This window comes from Micropterus dolomieu, linkage group LG07, assembly GCF_021292245.1.
Source record: "Micropterus dolomieu isolate WLL.071019.BEF.003 ecotype Adirondacks linkage group LG07, ASM2129224v1, whole genome shotgun sequence".
Lineage (NCBI taxonomy): Eukaryota > Metazoa > Chordata > Actinopteri > Centrarchiformes > Centrarchidae > Micropterus > Micropterus dolomieu.
In genome coordinates, this window is record NC_060156.1 from 29021971 (window position 1) to 29041932 (window position 19962).

Sequence of the window (19962 nt, forward strand, 5' to 3'; positions counted from 1 at the left end):
TGTCATCATGAAAATAGAGCTTGCATGGACCGTTCTGCAGATGAACGACAACTGAATGTGATTGGTGGAAGGTTGGTGTGAAGGCATGTTTTAAGGCAAGAGCTTACCCAGCTATTGTCACATTTACATAATGCTGCCACTTAACCATAGACTGTATATAAGAAATGGACATTGTCACCCGTTGGTTTGTGGACTGCCATTTTGAAGTCTCAAGTTTGGCCGACAGGGCGCCGCCATGTTGATTTTTTGCAACCATATATTTTTTGCCGCTGGCATATTTGGAAGAGAGGGTGGAGCTAACCGCCATGTGTGGAGCTAGCTTGCTTGCTTGCTTAGCTAGATGCATCTGTAAGTCACGTTAACTGTCTTTTTAACTGAGATGATAATTTTGTCTAGCGTGCAACAGTCTTAAAACTAAATGAACTCACCAGAGAAAGTGAACAGCCAACTCCTAATAAGCTTTTTCAATGGCGCTGGTTAAATCTACACATCCCAACCAGTCAGCTTCTGCTAGCACAGAGCCCCGGACCGCTAGCTCTCAGCCTGCTAGCCATGAGCAAGCTACTCCCTACGTGCCTGGTTCCCAGCCTGCTAGCAACAAGCCAGCAGCAGCCACCAACCAGCCTGCAACCTGTTTAGCAGCATTTTCCAGCCTGGATCCTGTCCGGTTAGTGCTAGCTTTCTTATTTAACCTTTGTTTATTCAGGGAGCTTCACCAAGAGAAACCTCTCATTTGCAGGAAGGCCCTGATCACAATCACACTGTTACACATTCATACCTGGAAGCTGCCTGGTCTGCTGGTCACTGAGCAGCTCCACTGGAGCAGTTGGGTTTATGGGCCTTGCTCAAGGGCCCCTCACCTTCCTGACTGCTCCGACTATCGCCTCGTGGCTAGCCACCTACCTGTTTCCTGTCCGGCCAGCGCCTTGGCGGCTAGACATCCGCCTGTTCTGGCTAGCGCCTTGGCGTCCAGCCATTTGCCTGCCTGGCTGCCTGGCTGCCTTCCTGATCAGCCTGCACCTCGTCCAGCAAGCCAACCTGACTTACAGCATGCCTTTGAGGGGACTTACTTGGCTATCTTCACAGGGACACGTGGAGGTCATGGAAGGAGAATGTTAGGCTCCCGACACCATGGACAACCTCTTCTCACCACAGAGCCTGCACTGCCCAGCACCTCGCTGCTGACCTGCTCCACTGACTCATCGCAGTCCAACTCCTCATCTTCAACACTCACCACACCTTCACCCTCATTGCTGCCCTGCTTTTTGTCCACATGACTGCCCAGCTGCTTATCCGCGCCACATTCCAGTGCTGCGGAGGTCTCGCTGCCCAGTAGTTCAGGGACAGCGTTCGAGTGGTGGAGAGGCAAGAGTTCATGTTCAAAAAAGTGGAGAAATCATTTTTCTGATTATTCCAACACCACATGAATGCACAATTAGTTCAAGCCCTGTGTCCTGTCTGTCTGATTGCCCATCATCGTATGTCGAGTGTCCTGTTCCCGTGTTTGTTTGCTACTGTGGACTTGTGTGTTTTCTGTCAGTTCTGGATCGTGTTTTGTCACTGCATGGACTTTATTTGGACTAATGCATGTAACCCTAACTCTCTGTGTCTTGTGCTTGGGCCTAAATCTCTGTTTCCCTGTGTGTGAACTCAACTGTTGTGGCAAGATGTGGCATGTGAACCAGAAGTGATAATCATTTAAAAACAAGTCCCTTCAGTATTAGGTGATGATTAACTGAGGAGAATACAGCATCTGGTTTATGTATTCACAGTGCAAACATCCATCTTAGATTTAAACTTGAACGTTGAACTTGGTAAAGTGATGAGGCTGGAACCTGCTGGACAGACTACTGGCATGCTGTTACAACCAGGCCAGTAAAATGTGTTACACAGATACGCACACATTTTTATATATATATGTACAGCCATCCATTGTCAATATAGATATATATATCTATAGATATATAGATGTATCCCAAAGGGCCCTACAGGCTTTTGCACTAGCTGACTACACTTAATAAGGGATGACTTCCACCTGCTAATTTAATTCTTACTTCTACAATGTAAACTAACATGTTGAACATGTATTTACTCATTTTTAGTGATTCCCCTGTGTGACTATGCAGCATTGTAAAAACAGTAGAAGAGGTCTATAACATAAAAATTCAGAATTTCACCCCACAAAAGGTTGTTTGGAAATTACATATTGCAAATATCTACATATGACTCTGTTCTATTCAAATGCCACAGTAAGCCGTGACATAACATTGAGACTGCATGAACAAGACCAAGACCCTGAGATTGAAGTGGCTAAACTGAATTCATTAATTTTAACACTTACTGGATATTTATGCTTTTCCTACTGCAGCATGTCAAAATGTCTGCTGTGAAACAGGTCGATTATATAACACATATCATCGCCTTAAAAAGTTGTCTCAAAGGGGTTAGCCAAAAATTGCTAATTAACACGATAGACATCAGCATTGAAATGAGGATAGATTTTTATCCACCTGGCAAAGGTAAGTCCATTATTCACTCTTCCTTTTGCTCCAGTTTGGTCTTCAGCAATGTCTGTGAAATATCTACCCATGTCATTGCTAAATATTTCACTATGTCCGCTAACTAGTCCAGGGTGGGTGGCCTGTCCCCATCTTAAGCTGTCCCTGGAAATGTCCCCGTTTTTAACTGTGTGTTAATCATAGACTGTGTAAGGTGTTAACAAACTGACTGAAAACTGAAACTGAAATCAGATTTTAGGTGGCCAGAAAGACTGGACAGCAGAAAATACTGGTCTCCTGCCGAAAAGTGATCGTCCGCCGACAACTGATTGCGCGCGCAGCTGTTTTACCCAGTCTCTTTACGTCTACAGCTGCTTTTAACCGGGTCAAACAGACATAATGTGCAAATAAACATCACTTTATGTCTGTGGTAAAAGCAAAAGTATGTCTTTGTGAAACTTTAACGTTTCTTTTAACGGAATAATCACGATTGTGGCCAAATAAGTGTTTGCAGTTTATAGCGTAACCAGGCAAGACATTTATATTATTATAGGCAATAATAGAAACCTGTTGTTGCCAATGGAATTTGGCTGCCATATGTGTAATATCCTTGTTTATATTTGGAAAACGGAATGTAGCCTATAATTAACATGACTTTCTGCTGAGTTATGTATAAAATAAAGTCATGATGTCTTTTGCAATTATCCTTATGACTCTGTATTATTTAACTTGCTGTGTACCAATCAATCCAGTCCTTTTTACCTGTTGAAACACCTTTAAATGCAGTATTACCAGAAAGGGATTACAGCCTCTACTTATTGACTGAAAGGGTAATTCTGCCCTGAAATTACTTTATATTATTATTTTCATGAGGGTTATATTTGACAGATACTCACCTAGTACTTTTTACTTCTTGACAACACATAAAATGCAGTATTCTATCTGCCAGTAAGTGATTGCTGCCTCTACTTATTGACAGAAAGCTCGTTTCTGCCTCAACATGACTGGATTTCATTCAGAATAGTTATATTTGACAGATTATAAAACCAAAATCGTCCCCCTTTTTATTTCACATATAATAACATTATATTTTTTAATGACATACTGACCACCAAATCAAAAATGTTCCCAGTTTTAATTTCAGAAATCTGGTCACCTTAAGGTAGTCGCTAACTTTGTCTATAGTGGTGGCATACAGTGGCTTTATCAGAGAGCAATGAGACTGTAACCAAAACAGTAAAATTGTGAACTGTGAAATCAAAAACGATGAGCTTGAAAATGCTAAAGCGCTCCATTGAGCCCTTTTACCTAACATGTGACTTGATGTCCTTAGAGAGAAAGATGCCTCTGAAGCAATAGGCTTCCTGCTGGAAGAAATCCATCAGAGCTAAAAGAGCTCTGCCAATAGTGTCAGCTGGTGAAAATGATGAATCTGCATGAGAACAACAATTGACCCCTCCACCCCTGTCTCAACCTGTAATAAAATCCCCACCTTGTGTTAATGAACTCATACTGCTGCGTGCTATCTTCGCTGAGATTGTCATAATGTAATGTCATACAAGAAGAGGTCACAGTAGCAGTAGATCCCCCTCAAACACACTCAGCACGTCTGCTGATGTTGATTAGAATAAAAACATTCAAATTCTCTTCTCACTCATCAGACGGCTCGCTGTTATTTTTATTTTTTTTACACAAACAGAGTCAAGGCTGGAATGCTAATGTGCTCATGATAATGCAAGTTATTTCCATACTTTTCCTCTACTATAATTTCATCAAAACATTGAAACAAAGAAAGGCTCTTTAGCACCCTCTCTATCAAGACCACCCTCTTGAGAACAAGCTGGCATTTGACTGTATAATAGGAAAAAATGTGTGTAGAGGGTGTAAATATGTGTGGTCAGTCTTATAGTATCACACTCCACAAACAAAGATGAGGAAAAGTAAGGGAGAAGAAATGAAGATAGACAAAATACCTTGAAACAATACATTCATAGCTGCTGTAAAACACAAAAAATGAAACACTTTCTTATGTGTCTTGCTTAGGAATTCAGAAACCCAGGGCCAGGCAGTTGAAAAGAAATGTTTTGAAATCACCAAATCAAGAATGACCTGGCAGTAGTCTTCATTCAAGACAGCGGGAATAGTGGCAGTATTTGTGCTGGCAATGCAAGCAGCACACTCTCTAAAATGTCAAATCACTGAAGTTCATCCATTCTTTCAACATGAAATATCCAGAACTGAGGCTGCAGGTTCCGCTCGCTCCTCACTGCATGAGGCTTCGCCAGGGCATGACCTCGTTTCAGAAAGTTCTCCTCCATTTCAGTTTGCCAGCTGTTCCACTCATTGTTATCTTCCCTCCAAAGGACAACAGCACTGTAAACTCTAACATCAGTGATGTCGAGTAAAAATGACCCTGAGCTTTCATCACCAGCAGCTCCTGGGGGTACTGGCATTATCCAGTTTGTTCTCCTCACCTTCCACCTCCACCAAGGACACAAGTTTTCAGTCCTGTTTGTCTGATCGTTTACAGGAGATCTCACAAACTTCCTGACACATGTCACTGAACTTTGGCTGATGGCCCAAGATTAAATACCTTACCTTTTCCACAGCAAACAGTACGACCTGTCATAGTAGGAGAGGCACAGGTGTTACTAATACCATTAATGATGGCACTGTCATCTTCAAGGCTACTGTCGAAAAGTCAAAAAAATCTCCTTTCCTAACCACTTTTCCTTGGTCTTGATGGAAAATGTCATGAGGTCAAGGAAAGATGTGAAGGAGAATTCAAAAGGACTTAAGAAAAGACGGCCACGGGGCCAAGAGAATTATGCGATGGCGGATGTTTCTGACATAGCCAGCTGTGATAAAACTACAATGTTCCGTAGATGGACTTCAAAAAGCGCATCTTTGACACTGCGCCCAGTGTTGTTTTAATGCAGGCCATCTAAAGGTGGACAACATGGTGGAATATTACTTCAAAACCTAGACAGCAGAAAGGCCTATAGAGTAGCAGTCACAAAATAATGGAAGGGGTTGTTACATTGAGAATGCTCACATGCACTCACCCTCCTGCCCACCCATATTTATCAACATGAATCCCAATTATTTCATTGTATTGTGCAGTTGACTGACTATCACTTTTCTAACATTAACATAGCTTTCCTTATCAGCTAGGCTTCTTGCTAATAACTTTTTTGAAGGTGGGTTTCCGACATTGACAGCGTTGTGTTGAAGAGATTTGTGCAGCGGTGTTCATGTTAACCATTCAGTTCACACACGGGTCTGTTGTCGACATGTTTGCGGGAGAGAAAAGAGAGAGAGGGAGCGACCAAGCCAGAGGAAGTGCTGAGCGAATATCTGTCATCAAATACAATTTTACCCCTTTTAAGTAAACAAATACATAAAAAATACAAAATCTATATGTGGTGGTCAGCGCTGATAATGTGGCGGGCCACCACAAATAAATTAATGTGTGGGAAACACATTACATTTACTGTAGAGGTCATCCTGCTTGATCATTGCTACTTTTTAAGGCAAGAGTGTCAGCATCTGTCACTGAAGTAAAATTAATTAATGATATTGCTGAAGGCTGGCAGTACATTGTCCAAAAATAACTAATGCAAACCGAGCATTTAACGTGAGTCTACACGCTGCAACATTATCCTCACTTCATCATTTTACAAGACTAGTAACTTAGCTAGCATGGGTCTCAGCTATTGTTGGCAGTTTAAGACATTTACTATGCATATTAGCAAATGATGGCATAAGAGAGAAAAGGCTTAATAGCCAGTGGTAACTTACATGGTGATCGATGTCTTTTATCCGTCATGGTCTGTGATTTCTTTTTTGTTTTTCATTGTAGAAAATTCAAATACAACACTTTAGGGCATATTTCAACAATCCGAAACACAAAATGGGGTTGAAACAGCATCAGATTACAGCAAAGACAAAAGAAAACAAACCAAAGGAAAGAAGGAAATTGTGAGAGTCTTATTCAAGTATCATAATGTGCGTCTGTATTGCAAGGATTCTGTTAAATGTGGTCAATGGATTTTATCGTTTGAGTTTGAGAACGTGCTTCGCTTTAAATGTTGCGGCCACAAGGAATTATGGGATAGCATTCTCTCCTTTCTTTTTGTAAAGGATGGTCCGGTGTACCCTATGCTAAAGGAGATAAGAAAGGAAGCATTGAGGCTCCTTTCCTTAGCTTTTAGAGAATTTGACCAGCTCTTCTGAAAATACTTCCAGTTCACTTCACTCAGTTAGGAACCTTCCTAAGCAAAAAAGACTCTTCCAGCGCAGCCCAAAAGTCCTAGTGATCCAGCATGAACTAAACCAGGGCCCTGAAACTGAATCAGCTATATGGAATTCAGCCATCATCCATTTTATTATCACACCTGTGTCTTTCCTACGGTGACATGTCAAAATGTCTTCTGTAAAATAGTCCTTTAATTTTTAACAGCTGTTGCCACCAAATGGCCAATTATAAAACATTTGACTGATTCTATAGAGGCCTATATAAGGCCTTCTGTGGCTCCAGGGGGAGCTGCGTGAAATCTGATGAATGTCCTCAAGTGAAAAAAATCTTGGGGTGTGGAGTTTGCAGTCTGCAGGGAAGTGTGTTACATAGAATAAAAAAAGAAGTGCGCTTATCAGACCTGTGGAGCCCGCTCCAAATCTTTGCTGGAGGCTAGTGGCTCAAGGTTACATTAGCCACTACTTGCATAGCACACCAAGTCTCCGACTGAGCTGCCTGCACGGTCATGTTGCATTGTGGGTAATGTACAGTAGGTGCCAGATTTTGACAAGGAAGAAGAGACCACAGAATAAAAAAGACAATCTCTTTGGCTCTGCCCCTGTGACTGAATAGTTGCATTTAACCAAATCGTCCCTGATTCCATTCCATCTGAGAACCTTTGTCTCTCTCTCTCTCTCTCTCTCTCTCTCTCTCTCTCTCTCTCTCTCTCTCTCTCTCTCTCTCTCTCTCTCTCTCTCTCTCTCTCTCTCTCTCTCCTCTTTTACATTTGCCTCTACCATCAGCTGTCCAATAAAGGTGAGAATGCTAAAAAAAAGAAAAGAATTAACTACTATTTCCAAGGTCCAAAATGAACCTTTTGCATTCATTTTACATTTGCACTCATAACTCCCCGGCTGTGAGCCATAGAAAGATTCTTTTCCCTGGTTCCTTGGTTCAACGTGTCTCTATCTTTAAAGGCCACACTCATTTCCACCTACACAGATTGTATGCCATTATCACTTTCTTACAAAGGACTTTTTTACCACTCCACCTACACACCACACCAAATTTGACTTGTCTTGTAGGTGTGGTCTTCTTCATCATAAATTGCCATAATTGTTGCTGTTTAGCACAATTTGCCAAAGGTTGGTGCTACAACAACTATGTGCTCAAGAATCTGACTTAATTTAATCCCTGTCCAAAATCATGATATACAGGATTTAAGTTTTTCCAATAATGTATGATTGGTTTTATGTACATGTCAGTCTCCAGTGTGTTAAAAACATGAACACAATAAAACTAATTACTGTAAGAAATCAAGTTAATTTAAGAAATGGGTTGAGGTGTTTACATGTGTTACCTAAAATCCTACTTTGCATTGAGCTGGTCAATAATCAGATTCCTCTCCAATCCCCTGCCATATTTTTAAACCACTAAAAACATGTAAAGTGTATTTAAGTTGGAGATTCACCTGAGACCGCAGTAGAAAGCTTGTTTTCTGTAGATGTCTTCTGAAAAATGGCACAAAATCAAGCTCGCGTTTTCTAAGCACTGCTGGACCAGCGGATAAGACAAAGACATATGGTGCTTCCATATGGAAACACCATGAAAGACAACAATCAAGCAAACAACAACAAAAACAAACAACACCTGCGGGATATAAACTCTTACAGTCCACCTTATGAGGGGGATTTTATAAAGCATCAAACAAGAATTAAACTCCATATGGGTTCATGTTTAAGTATACCTGGATATGTCAATTTAATCAACTTGTAAAAACCACTGACTGCACCCTGATCAACTGTAGCAATGTTTCTGATGATCACTAACCTAAACTAAATATAACTAAATTAACTTCTTCTTTTTTTTAACATTTGTAGCACCATGAGCACTTGCTACTTATTTAATTACCAAAATTCATCCTGCAGGTCAGGAGTCACTGCATCCTGCTAGTACTCTGGGTTGGGCTTTTTTAATTTTGCTCACTGATATGAAATTCACAGACCCGACTTCATCAGACAGACGCACAAATATAACTTCTTACAATATCTTTGTAACAGTGATGAATACAAAGTTACCTCCCTCTATTGTATAAAGAACTGTTTAACTTTATGTTGAAGACAGCATAAACTTGCTAAATATAAATAGCATCTAAATGGCATCTTCTCCTGCATGACTTCCACCACCGCAAAAACGAGACAAACTCATCATGTGAAATGAACTCATCAATCTTTGTTATAGTGTTTTCAAAAGAGAAACGTTTTTGGATCCATTAATCGCCAGGCGTCGAAGCTTTTGGGCAGAACTGTACCACTTAACATCTTAAACACTTTCCTTTTTAGCTTTCGAGTTAATGTTTGAGCGTTTAATTGTTTTTTTTCTTCAATAACACCAACTGCTATTATGTTCTCAGAAGCGACTTCTTTAGATCTTAAAGTGGCAAGTCATTATGCGGTAGCAAGGACTCTATAGGACCCATGAGTGCAAGTATAATATGCATGGCTTGGCAAATGACAGGGTGTATCATGTTACATCTTTTTTCTTCACAGGGACAAATAAGCCTTCTCAAGACGAAGTACTCTCATGCAAATGAGTGGCAGATATGTCTCAACCACAAAACAAATTAGCCACACATCTATCACATATTCCTCTGTGAGGTGTGGGAATGAGAGATGTACTCTGAGAGGAGGATATATTGAGATCAGCTGGCATAGCTCTATAATTTATAGACTCAGCGACTCAAGAGCCAATGCAATCATTCTTATAAGACTGATTCCAGCAATCTATCACTCCCAGAGCCAAGCAGTTCCGAACAGTTTTTAAAGACTGTTTATGTGATAGATCTTCGGAACAGGGGGACGCCTCGCAGGTTCAATAACCTGCCGGCTGAGTTGTCGAGCATCCAGGGTGCTGAGTTACGGAGATGAGAGCTATCGGTGCTGCGTGCTGGCAGAGAGATTGCAAACAATGCTGGTCTTCCTGCAGCGATAGGAAAAACCCCGGAGGAAAAGTGTATCTGAGCGAGCCGCTGAGTACACATTGTGAAATATAAATGAATGTGAAATGTTTTGGAATTCAATATGTTGTTCATCCAGAAGTGATTCTATCTCTGTTAGTCTTTATGAATATTTTTCATTTATGAAAAAGAATTTGATATTCTTCTGTCTTTTATCACACAGACACATCACGCAATACACAGCAACTAACAGTAATCTTGCCAGCATCACTTGAACTGTTGAATACACCGCATATCTGCAGGGATTTGGCTTTCCAGATTGAAGGCAAACACTTTTAAAGTTTCACATTAAGCCATTAACGACCCCACTGATGCTTCAGACGTAGACATGACAGTAGAAATTTGAATCTTTCCCGACTCAGGACAGAGTCTGTCTGCAGCTCAGTCTTCCTCATAGTGGTTGTGCTCATTAGTTATCTTTAAAATCGGAGTCTCTTTCGCTTCAACCCCAACATCACAACTTGTCAAAGTACTTTATCTGAAGCTCTTTGAGCAGGATCAAAGCACGTCAGTGTTTAAACTCTGAATATATCTCCAGTGACAAAAAGGCTCTATTTTGAGAACAGCCGCTTTTCATGGACAACATGACAGACAATCCAGTGCATGTTTTCTCTACTTGGCCGATACAACGCAGAGTAAATAACTGATTATCCCTTGGTGAAGACGCTTCCTGATGAATGATTTCGAGATAAGACTCACCACCGAGTACACTCAACTTTGCAACCAATAAATATTGGTAAACTAGGATGCAATTACCTCTCATGATGTTATCTGACTCAGTTTACTCTTCATAACAACGCTTAGCAGAAAAACCATATAGAACAAATAGCATGACGTGAAACTAATTCACTGCTGAGGTCCTTGTCTTTGACTGGAGGTGTCGGTGAAACCATCTGGAGCCAGATGTGAATTAGTTTCACACCATGCCATTTGTTCTATCTTCTTCCTCAGCTGATTATTATCTTAAAGCGCAAATTGAGTGAGATAACATTAGTTATTTATAAAAAGAACATGTGGTGAGAATTTGGCATCCCACACACACACTTCAGACCACGTCTACGCACTGTTTTTTAGCACCGCCAGTGTTATGTGGTACAGTTGGAATGAAGAATAAGGTGAGAGACTGAAAGTAGTGATGAAACATTATTTATTTGCAAACACAGGCTGATACCTAACTGAACTGATATTGTGTCATTTTCTTCGTCTACACAGCAACATCTGGTTTTATAAAAGACACAGTTGTGCCCCTTGCTTAAAGAGTTCATGTGAGTTTCAGTTTCAGGCTTTGGTCGCTCAAGAACATTAAAAGTGCTCACACTCAGATGTACTTTACCTTGTCATTATCATCTTCGGCTAAAAAAAAATTGGTGTTTCAAAACAAGAGGCTCAGTCCTTTGCACTTACATAAATCACTGACTGTCCCTCTCACCCAAACTTCCTGTCAACATCCCTGCCGTGTAAATTCAGCGCACAATGTTGCAGCACAGCTTGGGAAACATAGCACATTCTCTTACACGACCTTGCTCCCATCAGTGATGCGCTCGCTGGGAGAGGAGCACTGACACAGCTCCCTGCTCCTCTGACGATGCCAGTTTATTGCTGCAATCTGCATGTGGGTGGACCTGACACTTCCAAGGACCGCTGATGACACGAGCCTCGGGCCGCATCCAGCCTTGTTAAAATCAGCGAGACCCCAGGAGTTAAGGCCCACGAAAAATCTGCCGCCTCGTCCTAATTGGATTTCTTATCTTGGCTTGTGGTATGAGGACACCGCCATGATATGAAGAGGGGGCATTTAAGAGGATAACAGAGAGCCGTTAAGACCTCAGTGCCAGGCGATTGGGGTCAAACATGGAGAGATTAGCGTTTTTTGTGCAACACAGAGGAGTTTTTAGAGGACTTAATCCTGACTATGATCCCTGCTTGTTTGCCTGATTTCCGAGACAGGTTTGCTGTGAGCTGAAGGCAAAGTTCATCATGCCGAGCTGCAGCAGATGCCTCAGGGTGTCAGACACTCCAAAACCATCGCTCCCTGTTGTTGTAATTTGGGGAGGTTTTATACAATACCAATTTTGAATGCAGCGAGCAGCCCAGTTCCGGTGCATTTTCCCTAAAAGTGAAAGCCATGAGAGAGAAAAGTGCTGCACACAGAGATTCAGAAAATGTCTTTTTGCACACAGCAACCCTCTAGGCAACAGAATATGAGGCTGAATATTCTCAAGGCAGGTAATTCAAGCTCTGTTTATTGTCACTGTAAGACAAGGAAAAGATCCTGAAACCAATTTAGCTCAGCAAGTCTTTACTGTAGAATATTGTGTTTTCTGATTTTGCTCACTGTTCGGTTTACAGTTATGTACGGAATACTATGTTCTTTTGTTTGTCCTTGTGTCGATATGTGTCAGTACATCAAGCTGTGGTGAAGCGAACCAAGACAACAAAAAAAAAATTAATTTCACTCCTCTCCTTCTTCTTTTGTTCACAACATTACTCTCTGTCAAAACAAGTGTCATTAAAGACACACGTATGGGGCAAGGTTTACTTTCCAGGACATTTAAGATTCTGCCTTTTTTTTTTTCTTGTGTTCAGTCACATTCTACCCCGTCTGTTTTCTTTTCCTTGGCTGCTGAAGCCAATCAGCTGTTTTTTCTATACCTTCATTGATCCTCATTGACTTAAGGCAGTCACAAACTCCTACATGGCCGTCCTTGAACCTGTGACAGTTTGTAGATAATTCAAATTAAACTGATGGGTATGTTGCAAATCTGTGATTCTATAAATGGCCTCAGGCTGGTATAAAGACCATTTAACCATACCAATTAAAGGTGTGTTTGGACACTTTGGAATAGTCCTTAATAAAATGGCTTTCAGTGGTGACTCATGAGCTATCAAGCACTACTAATTGGATGTTTAATAGAGCTGAAACCACAAAGTATAGACATCCAAGTAGCCGTCCACAGACAAGGAGAGAAAAATATAGGTTCATATAATATGTATATAAAGTCAGCCCAGGCCAACTTGTCCATCCAACATGCTTGGTGACTGTGCATTATGCTAGCATAGTTCTCACAAAAGCGAAATCAATAGACCTCAAATGACTTATTCCACATTTAAACACATTTAAAGTATTAAATCTTAAAATGATTTTCTGATTCCAACTGCCCAAAATGGTGAAATACCAAGAGGAGGGAAAAGGCATCACAGATCCTATTAACCAATGTTGGTTCATTTAATATTTTAACCCATCTTTCATCCTAAATTGAACTCCACACATTCTAAAACATGCAGCCTGGTATTCCAAAATTGCAAGCCTTTTGGGATGGTGGGGAAGAGGATCGATACATTTGCCCGAAGCTAAATTTCTCTGGTGGGACTTTGAGGTTGAAAAGTGATGCAGAACCCGCGGCAAAATCGATACCGCTGTTGAGTCACACACAAGTAGGCACACGCGCACACACTGCATGCCAAGCAACACAAATTTCACACTCCTTCAGGCCAGGTTTAGGTGCACAATTCGGAGACAGTGCGGATGCTGCCGTGCAGAGACGTTTTTCGACAGTGGCTCAAACATTAGACGATGGTGGAAATTGCGTTACCTGTCCTCTCACTATTGACAGCATGTTTAAATGGATAATGGCTACATTTAAAACACACGCACTTCTTACTGCCTCCCTGCGGCAACTTTCATGCGATTGTGATTCGTGAACAGATCGAAAATCAGGATGATCTCCCGGGACCATACACGGTAAAGTTAGGCAACTGATGCGCCATCAAAGACCAAATTCAAAGCGCAAATGTGTAAGAGATTTTCCTCGCCATTACCGCGTGAGAGTGGCAGACAGGGAAAATAGAATGCTCTGTTTGAAGACAGCCACTATGATTTCTCAGCCTATACAGACAATGTAATAATAAGGAGCACGACGTGATATGAATGAAATCTCGCCACTGCGCCAGTGAGTGGCTCCTCATCCAACACATCCACACTGGACGTCAAGAACTGGAGCAACCCCCTTCGAGCACGGCCAGGAGAATCGGGCTTGCTTTCAAAATGAAACTCTTTTAGATATGAGAATTAACTTCATCGGGTTGTAATGGGGATGCTGACATGCATATCCCCAAACCATCTCCAAAGCGCTGTGCGTCAATGCGCATACCAGCTCACCAAAGCCGCACTGAAGTTTTTGAACTGTCAGGGAGCTGCTGCTGATACAGAGGTAGCATACATACGACACCAATAAGTTCATTACAGCGAAGGATAAACATTCATAAAGCTTACCTTGATGGTCTTCGTAGACTGGCATTTAACCTGATGTGATACGCTGGCGGTTTGGTTCATCTTGGGACGCCGACACAAACAGTCCTCCTATCCAAGTGAGACAAAACAGCAGAGCGGCAGAGAAGCGAAGCGAGCCCCGTCTACAACTCTGCAGCGTGGGATGATCAGGGTTTTCGCTCTTTGTTCGGTGTGCGGTTGAAGCGCGCAACCGCATCTGACAGCTACTGTATGAGCCTCGCGCAGCGCAGCGCGTTAGGTATGTGCACAAGTGACCGGTGATGATTAGTTTTCAGGGGCGACCGCAGAAATTTCCGAAAAGGGGTGGCCAGGGGACAGTGAAAACTCAGGTAGGAGAGAGGGAATGTCTGTGCCAACATTACTGCATGCCCGGGACAAAGATGTACAGTCACATTAGGCTTCTTTTTTAAAAAAAGCTTCACATAAAATACCTATATGTATTTTTGTTGCCACAGATATCTAATAGGCAGCATTGTATAAATATTGAAATTCAAATTATAGACACATTTAAAAACACACTCTCCCTCATACACTAATAAAACGGGCTAATTTTGATGCAGGACTGGAGATGAGAGCAAGTGTAAGATGTGGCCGCCTTTGGATGATGCCAGCGTTGTGTTTTCAGCTAATTTCACTGCCACTGAGTGCACACTCTAATAAATACATAAAAAATACGCTCTCAGTTTGTCAAGTCAAATTTATTTATAAAGCCCAAATCTCAGATTTGCCTCAGATGGATTCAATTTGCCATAAAACACAGTGAGCACAGCAGCTTTGTTATATTTTGCCCACAGCCATATAAATCAGCCCATTCTTACATGCTGGAATACAGTACTTGTCCAAGTTTGCTGCATGTCAATTAATGAGTGGTCATTTGATTTAACACACATTTTGTCAGGTACAGTATGTAGGCTTAATATCAAGTGAAATAATAAAGGTAATACAATTAGATTTAAAACAGGGCCCCTCAACAACATGGGGCCTCAGGATGCCTTAAGGCTCTTAGTATTTTAGCTTATACAGATCTTTAGTAGGCTTAGTGCATATTAGCAAACACATTTCTAAACACTAAAAACTAATTGACACACACCATACGTGGAGTCTCCAGGGCCTCTACAGGGGTATGGGACCACAATAGGAAGAAATTCTGTTTAATATCATTCTATCAGGTTGTAGACACAGTAGATAGATGGGGGCACTACTGCCTACTATCTATCAATACATGCAGATAGATGTCCTGTTTATTTCAGTAACGTCATGGAAACGTACATTTGTGTGTAAATACCACTTTCACTGCCAAGTCATAACTGCTGTTGAAAGCTCCTTGCAAGTTTGAACCTGTTGCAACTGAACCTACTATTCTTTGGTGTATAATTAATTACTGTAGATGATCGCTTTCTGTCACATCTGCATCAGTAGTCCAGTGCAAAGCCAAACCGGAGTGATTCCACAAGATATGCCCGCACACATGCCAAATAATGAGGCACTTAAGAAGGCTAAGGTTTTATAAATGGATGAGAAGGGAGAGCAGTTACAAGCCTTGGATGCAATTTCAGTCCTGTGTGTAATTTAGATTTCTTCATGGTGCATTGCCAGATAACGGAAACAAATCATCTTAATCTTGACATTATCTTGACCGTGTGCTCAGTTAATTATGCAGCACATGATGGGGAGTCTGCTTCATACCACTGCGGAGGAACCCAGCTGATTTGAACCTCTGCAGTCACACAACAATAAAGTCTTATTTCACTCTGCCTGTCATGACTTTTGCATCACGTCATTGTGTTGCCAACTTTTATCTCTGCTTTTATATATCTTATGTACTTCCACTAAAAGACCACATTCTTTGGCCTTCATTGTTTTACTCATGCGTAGAAATCCAATGTCCAGCACACTGTAAAGATTATCTAGGTGGTTCAACTTAGAAACTTAAGTTCAACTGCTGCCTTAAAAATGTGAGTAAACTCAACTTTAAGAAAATCTTTGTTTCAACTCATGATGTTACGTCATACAATTTGTTTAAATAATAATAATTTATTGTTTCAACTTAATACTGTGAGTTAAAACAACTATCTATATGACATTGTCCATTCAAGGAAACTTGCTTTCTCTTGTCAAACAACATTTTTAAGCTCAGATAACTAAATTTAAGACATTTCAAGTTAGTTTAACTTGGACACGCAAGTTCACCTGCTGCCTTGAAAATGCAAGTTAACTCAACTTCAAGATTGCCTTTGTTTCAACTCATAAATTTCAGTTCATAAAGTGGATATAACTACAGTGTTCTAGTTGTCTCAATGTTAGTTAAATGAACAAGTTTTAGTTATTCTAACTCATAGTTTCAAGTTAAAGCAACTTAACCAAATTAATACTGCTTTCCATTTCAATTTAAGGGATTTAAATTCCAAATTTGTTTCAGTTTACATCTATAAAAGGCTTTGAAGACAGACCACAACAGCACCACTGTGCTATTATCGGGGCAGGGTAGCTTGTTGGTGCGCCTGTGCACGTCGCAGTCAAATTTCAAAATAGCAACAGATGTCACCTCCTTTCTGAAAGGGCCTTAAGGCCGTTGTCAGGAACCCTTTCCACCAGTGGCAATAGTCTTGTTTACCACAACAGTAGCTATATTTTGGTTGGAATTTGAATATATGACTTTTCTGCAGTGTATAATTAGCAGGTGTGAGCAAGAACACCCACTATCTCTATCTGTATCTGTTAAACAAATTAAATGTTCTGTATCTGTACTCCCGCGACCGTGTAAGCAGGATAAGCGGTTGACGATGGATGGATGGATGTATCTGTACTCAGAATGAGAGGGGCTTAATCTACAACTGGGCGATATTTACTGTAAGTTATTTAAGCCTGAAATTTCTATCAGAATTTGCTATATTTATTAGAAAACTATTTACAGAACAGCCTCAGAATTGATCTTCAGAGCAATGTTTTTGATCACAATAGTAATTGATTTTTAATAGTAATTGATTTAAAGTTTATAACAAAACAGATATTGACACATTTTACTCTGATGATAAGATAAAAAGTATCTGTACCGGATACTCGTTTCAACTGGGTACTCGCTAAACCCTTATAATTATGTGTATGTTTTTCTCAAACTCAAAAGACGCAATTCTCGTACTCTCGCCATTTTTTTCAACTGATAAATCAACACAACAAATAGTCAACACAATGAATTAATGCAAGTTCAAGTTTACAGTTGAGTTCAAAATCCAAAACTTGTCAGAGCTATTTGAGTTAAAAAAAAGTAAGTTGACATAACTAAATGGGTCTATGATTTTTTTCAGTGCAGAAAGTGACCCATTAAACCATTTGGGTTCATGGTACCTCAGAAATGTAATGCAGTCTTTACAAAGTAAGAAATTGAATGGATATAAGTCTTATACCTCCTTCATAAAAGCCATTAGAATGGAACACCTTAGGAACAGTCTACCCAATCCCAGCACACCGTATTCACTATTCTTGACATTATGTGAATCAATAATAGAATTTAACATTGAAAAATAGCCTAATCCTCGATGATATGGCATACAGGGACACAATGTTATTACACTGCTAAGGGAAACTCTCAGTTAGAGGGGAAAGGCACTGATATGAGGTGATTCCATAGGCAGGGGAGAAATATGTTTCTTCATGACACAATGAGTAAATGTGTCTGCAGTGGCCTTCAGAAGCTGATAAATTACATTTGCGCAGCCCTCTAGTGTCATGGCATTTCAGTTTTGCTTCTTTGTCTAAGAAAAAAAAGTGTCTTTCATCCATTTTGTTTTCCACTTTTGTCTCGTGTCTGTTGTCCGCACGTCTCCCTGGGTCCTGCTTTACAGATAGTTATGGCAGAGGATGGATATTCAGGGACCCTCTGTATCAAAGGACTCAGGGTTAATTGAACCATTGTTGCACATCTGTTACCTATCATGCATTGCTATCAGGGGGGTTCATTAGAGGGATGTTGTACACCAAACCTGTCCATTGCATCTCGACTAGCTTTTTGCTGTAAGTGTCTGAGGCTGCATAACAATGTCTGTGTATGGGGAAGAGGCCTAACACCACACAAGATAATGCCATTCATTTGTATTCGTGTTTTTAATGCTATCGTGTTAGCATATTCAAGTGTATTTAAGCCTTTAAGCTTTGAAATGAACCAGAGGGTTGATGCTAATACTGGAAGGAGGCTACACTCTGCTAATTAAGGTCAGCTGATTATATGCAGCTAAAAGAACTTAACGTCTACAGGGAGGTGTAAATTACTGTAGGTGGCTGCTTGTACATGTTAAGACTTTCTGGTAATTACTTTCCATGTGCAAATGTGTATTGGCAGATGAATTAATAGGCCGTAGAGTGAGCTCAGTGTAAATGCGTGGGGTTGATTTCATGCAAGGTGGCATGTATACTGTGACGGAATCTCCAGCTTCAGGTTCACTTTAATCTGTCATGCCTGAATTGGTGATGAGAGTGTGTATGAATGTGTTTACGGCTGCATGCACGAGTGGGTATGTTTGAGTGTGTATGTATCTTGTCCTTAATTGTTTGTGCATGGATCTGACTTCCTGTCTGTCTCTGTATCTGCATATGAAAACCTTTCTGTGAGAACTTTGTTACTTTTATTATCGTGTTTTAACTGCAGGACTGCATGCTTTTCAAGGGGTTTGGTACATTTCCAGTGCTTGATGAAGCCATGTCAGAACACATAGGAGCAGTTCACTGCCTTCAAGCTGACAACTATATACACATAATTAACATCATTTACATTATTAAATGTGTGTTTGTATCCAACTCAGTGTGCAGATGTGTGGATGTGTGCACATCTCAACAATAAAAACATTTTAGTGAATACAATTAAATGGTCAGCTTTGAGATACATTCTCATCACACTTTAATAACTATTATTTCCTACTTCAGATGGCCATAAGCAGAGCGCTCCAGGTGATGTGCATGACTGAGAATGCATGCATCGAGTAAAAATGTCTTTTCAATGACTTCCGGGTTTTGTTCTGTCACTACAAAGCACCATTGTGTGCCTAGCGCTCGATGCACAGCGAGTGGTGGATGGGCTAAGATTAGTAGCACCTGCAAGCGAATCTGGATTCAACCAAATAAATGAATGGCTGCCTGCCTTCTCTTCACACTGACAGAGCTGAGCATTAAAGCAGGTCCTGACAGCTTCTTCATAAATAAAGAAGACACATGCAACAGCATTGGCTAATGGACATACTGTATGTAATATCTTTTAGAAAGCAAGATTCCCTGTGTAGCCTTTCATGTCCTTCGAGCTATCTGAAAGTATACTGGTTCCATTAAGAGTATACTCCTTTGGATTATTACACTGCATGCACATGGTGGCTAAAAAAGTGTACTCTAATGAAAAACCTGCTTGAGAGAATGATATTTAACTTTTAGTCCTATATTCATTAAAATAGAATTCTATTCATCTCAAGTCAAGAAAAAATCGTATTAATTTCCAGGAACCTTTCATTCTGCTCTCGTTCAAACAGTGAAGAATATTGCAGCAATTTGCCAAGTGTTTTCTGCAAAATCATGCAAAAAAGAAATTAAATTTCCCTCTCCTGAAAACTGACCCATCTCAGGTCCCCTTGGAACTTGCTTTTGTTCCATTCTTTTCAGTCAGTGGCTTTTTATATCTGAGCCTTGAAAAATGGCTATGAAAACATAGTAGTAATACTAAATGGCCCAAGGCTATGTAAGTATATTCTTCTTTTTATCAAACGTCTTGAACTTTGAGTTGGTCTTTACAAGGATAAGTGTTCACTGTGTTTGTCACAACATGAGCACTCCTGCAGTGCAGATATGGGCTATTTGATATGCAAAAATGTTTCAGATTTCATTGAGTGAAGTCATACATATGCATTGTGATCTGCATTAATAAGTGCACATAATGAGTTTT

At 40.5% G+C, this 19962-nt stretch overlaps 1 protein-coding gene across 1 annotated transcript in view; it reads right to left on the reverse strand.

Moving 5' to 3' along the window:
- LOC123974193 (inactive dipeptidyl peptidase 10-like) overlaps window positions 1–14208 on the reverse strand; it is a 220028-nt gene extending 205820 nt beyond the window's left edge. The window contains exon 1 of the mRNA XM_046054725.1: window positions 14025–14208. Within this exon, the coding sequence (XP_045910681.1) occupies window positions 14025–14084 (60 nt within the window). The 5' untranslated portion in view covers window positions 14085–14208. The remainder of the gene's footprint in view (window positions 1–14024) is intronic.
- Between the last annotated feature and the right edge of the window lie 5754 nt (window positions 14209–19962).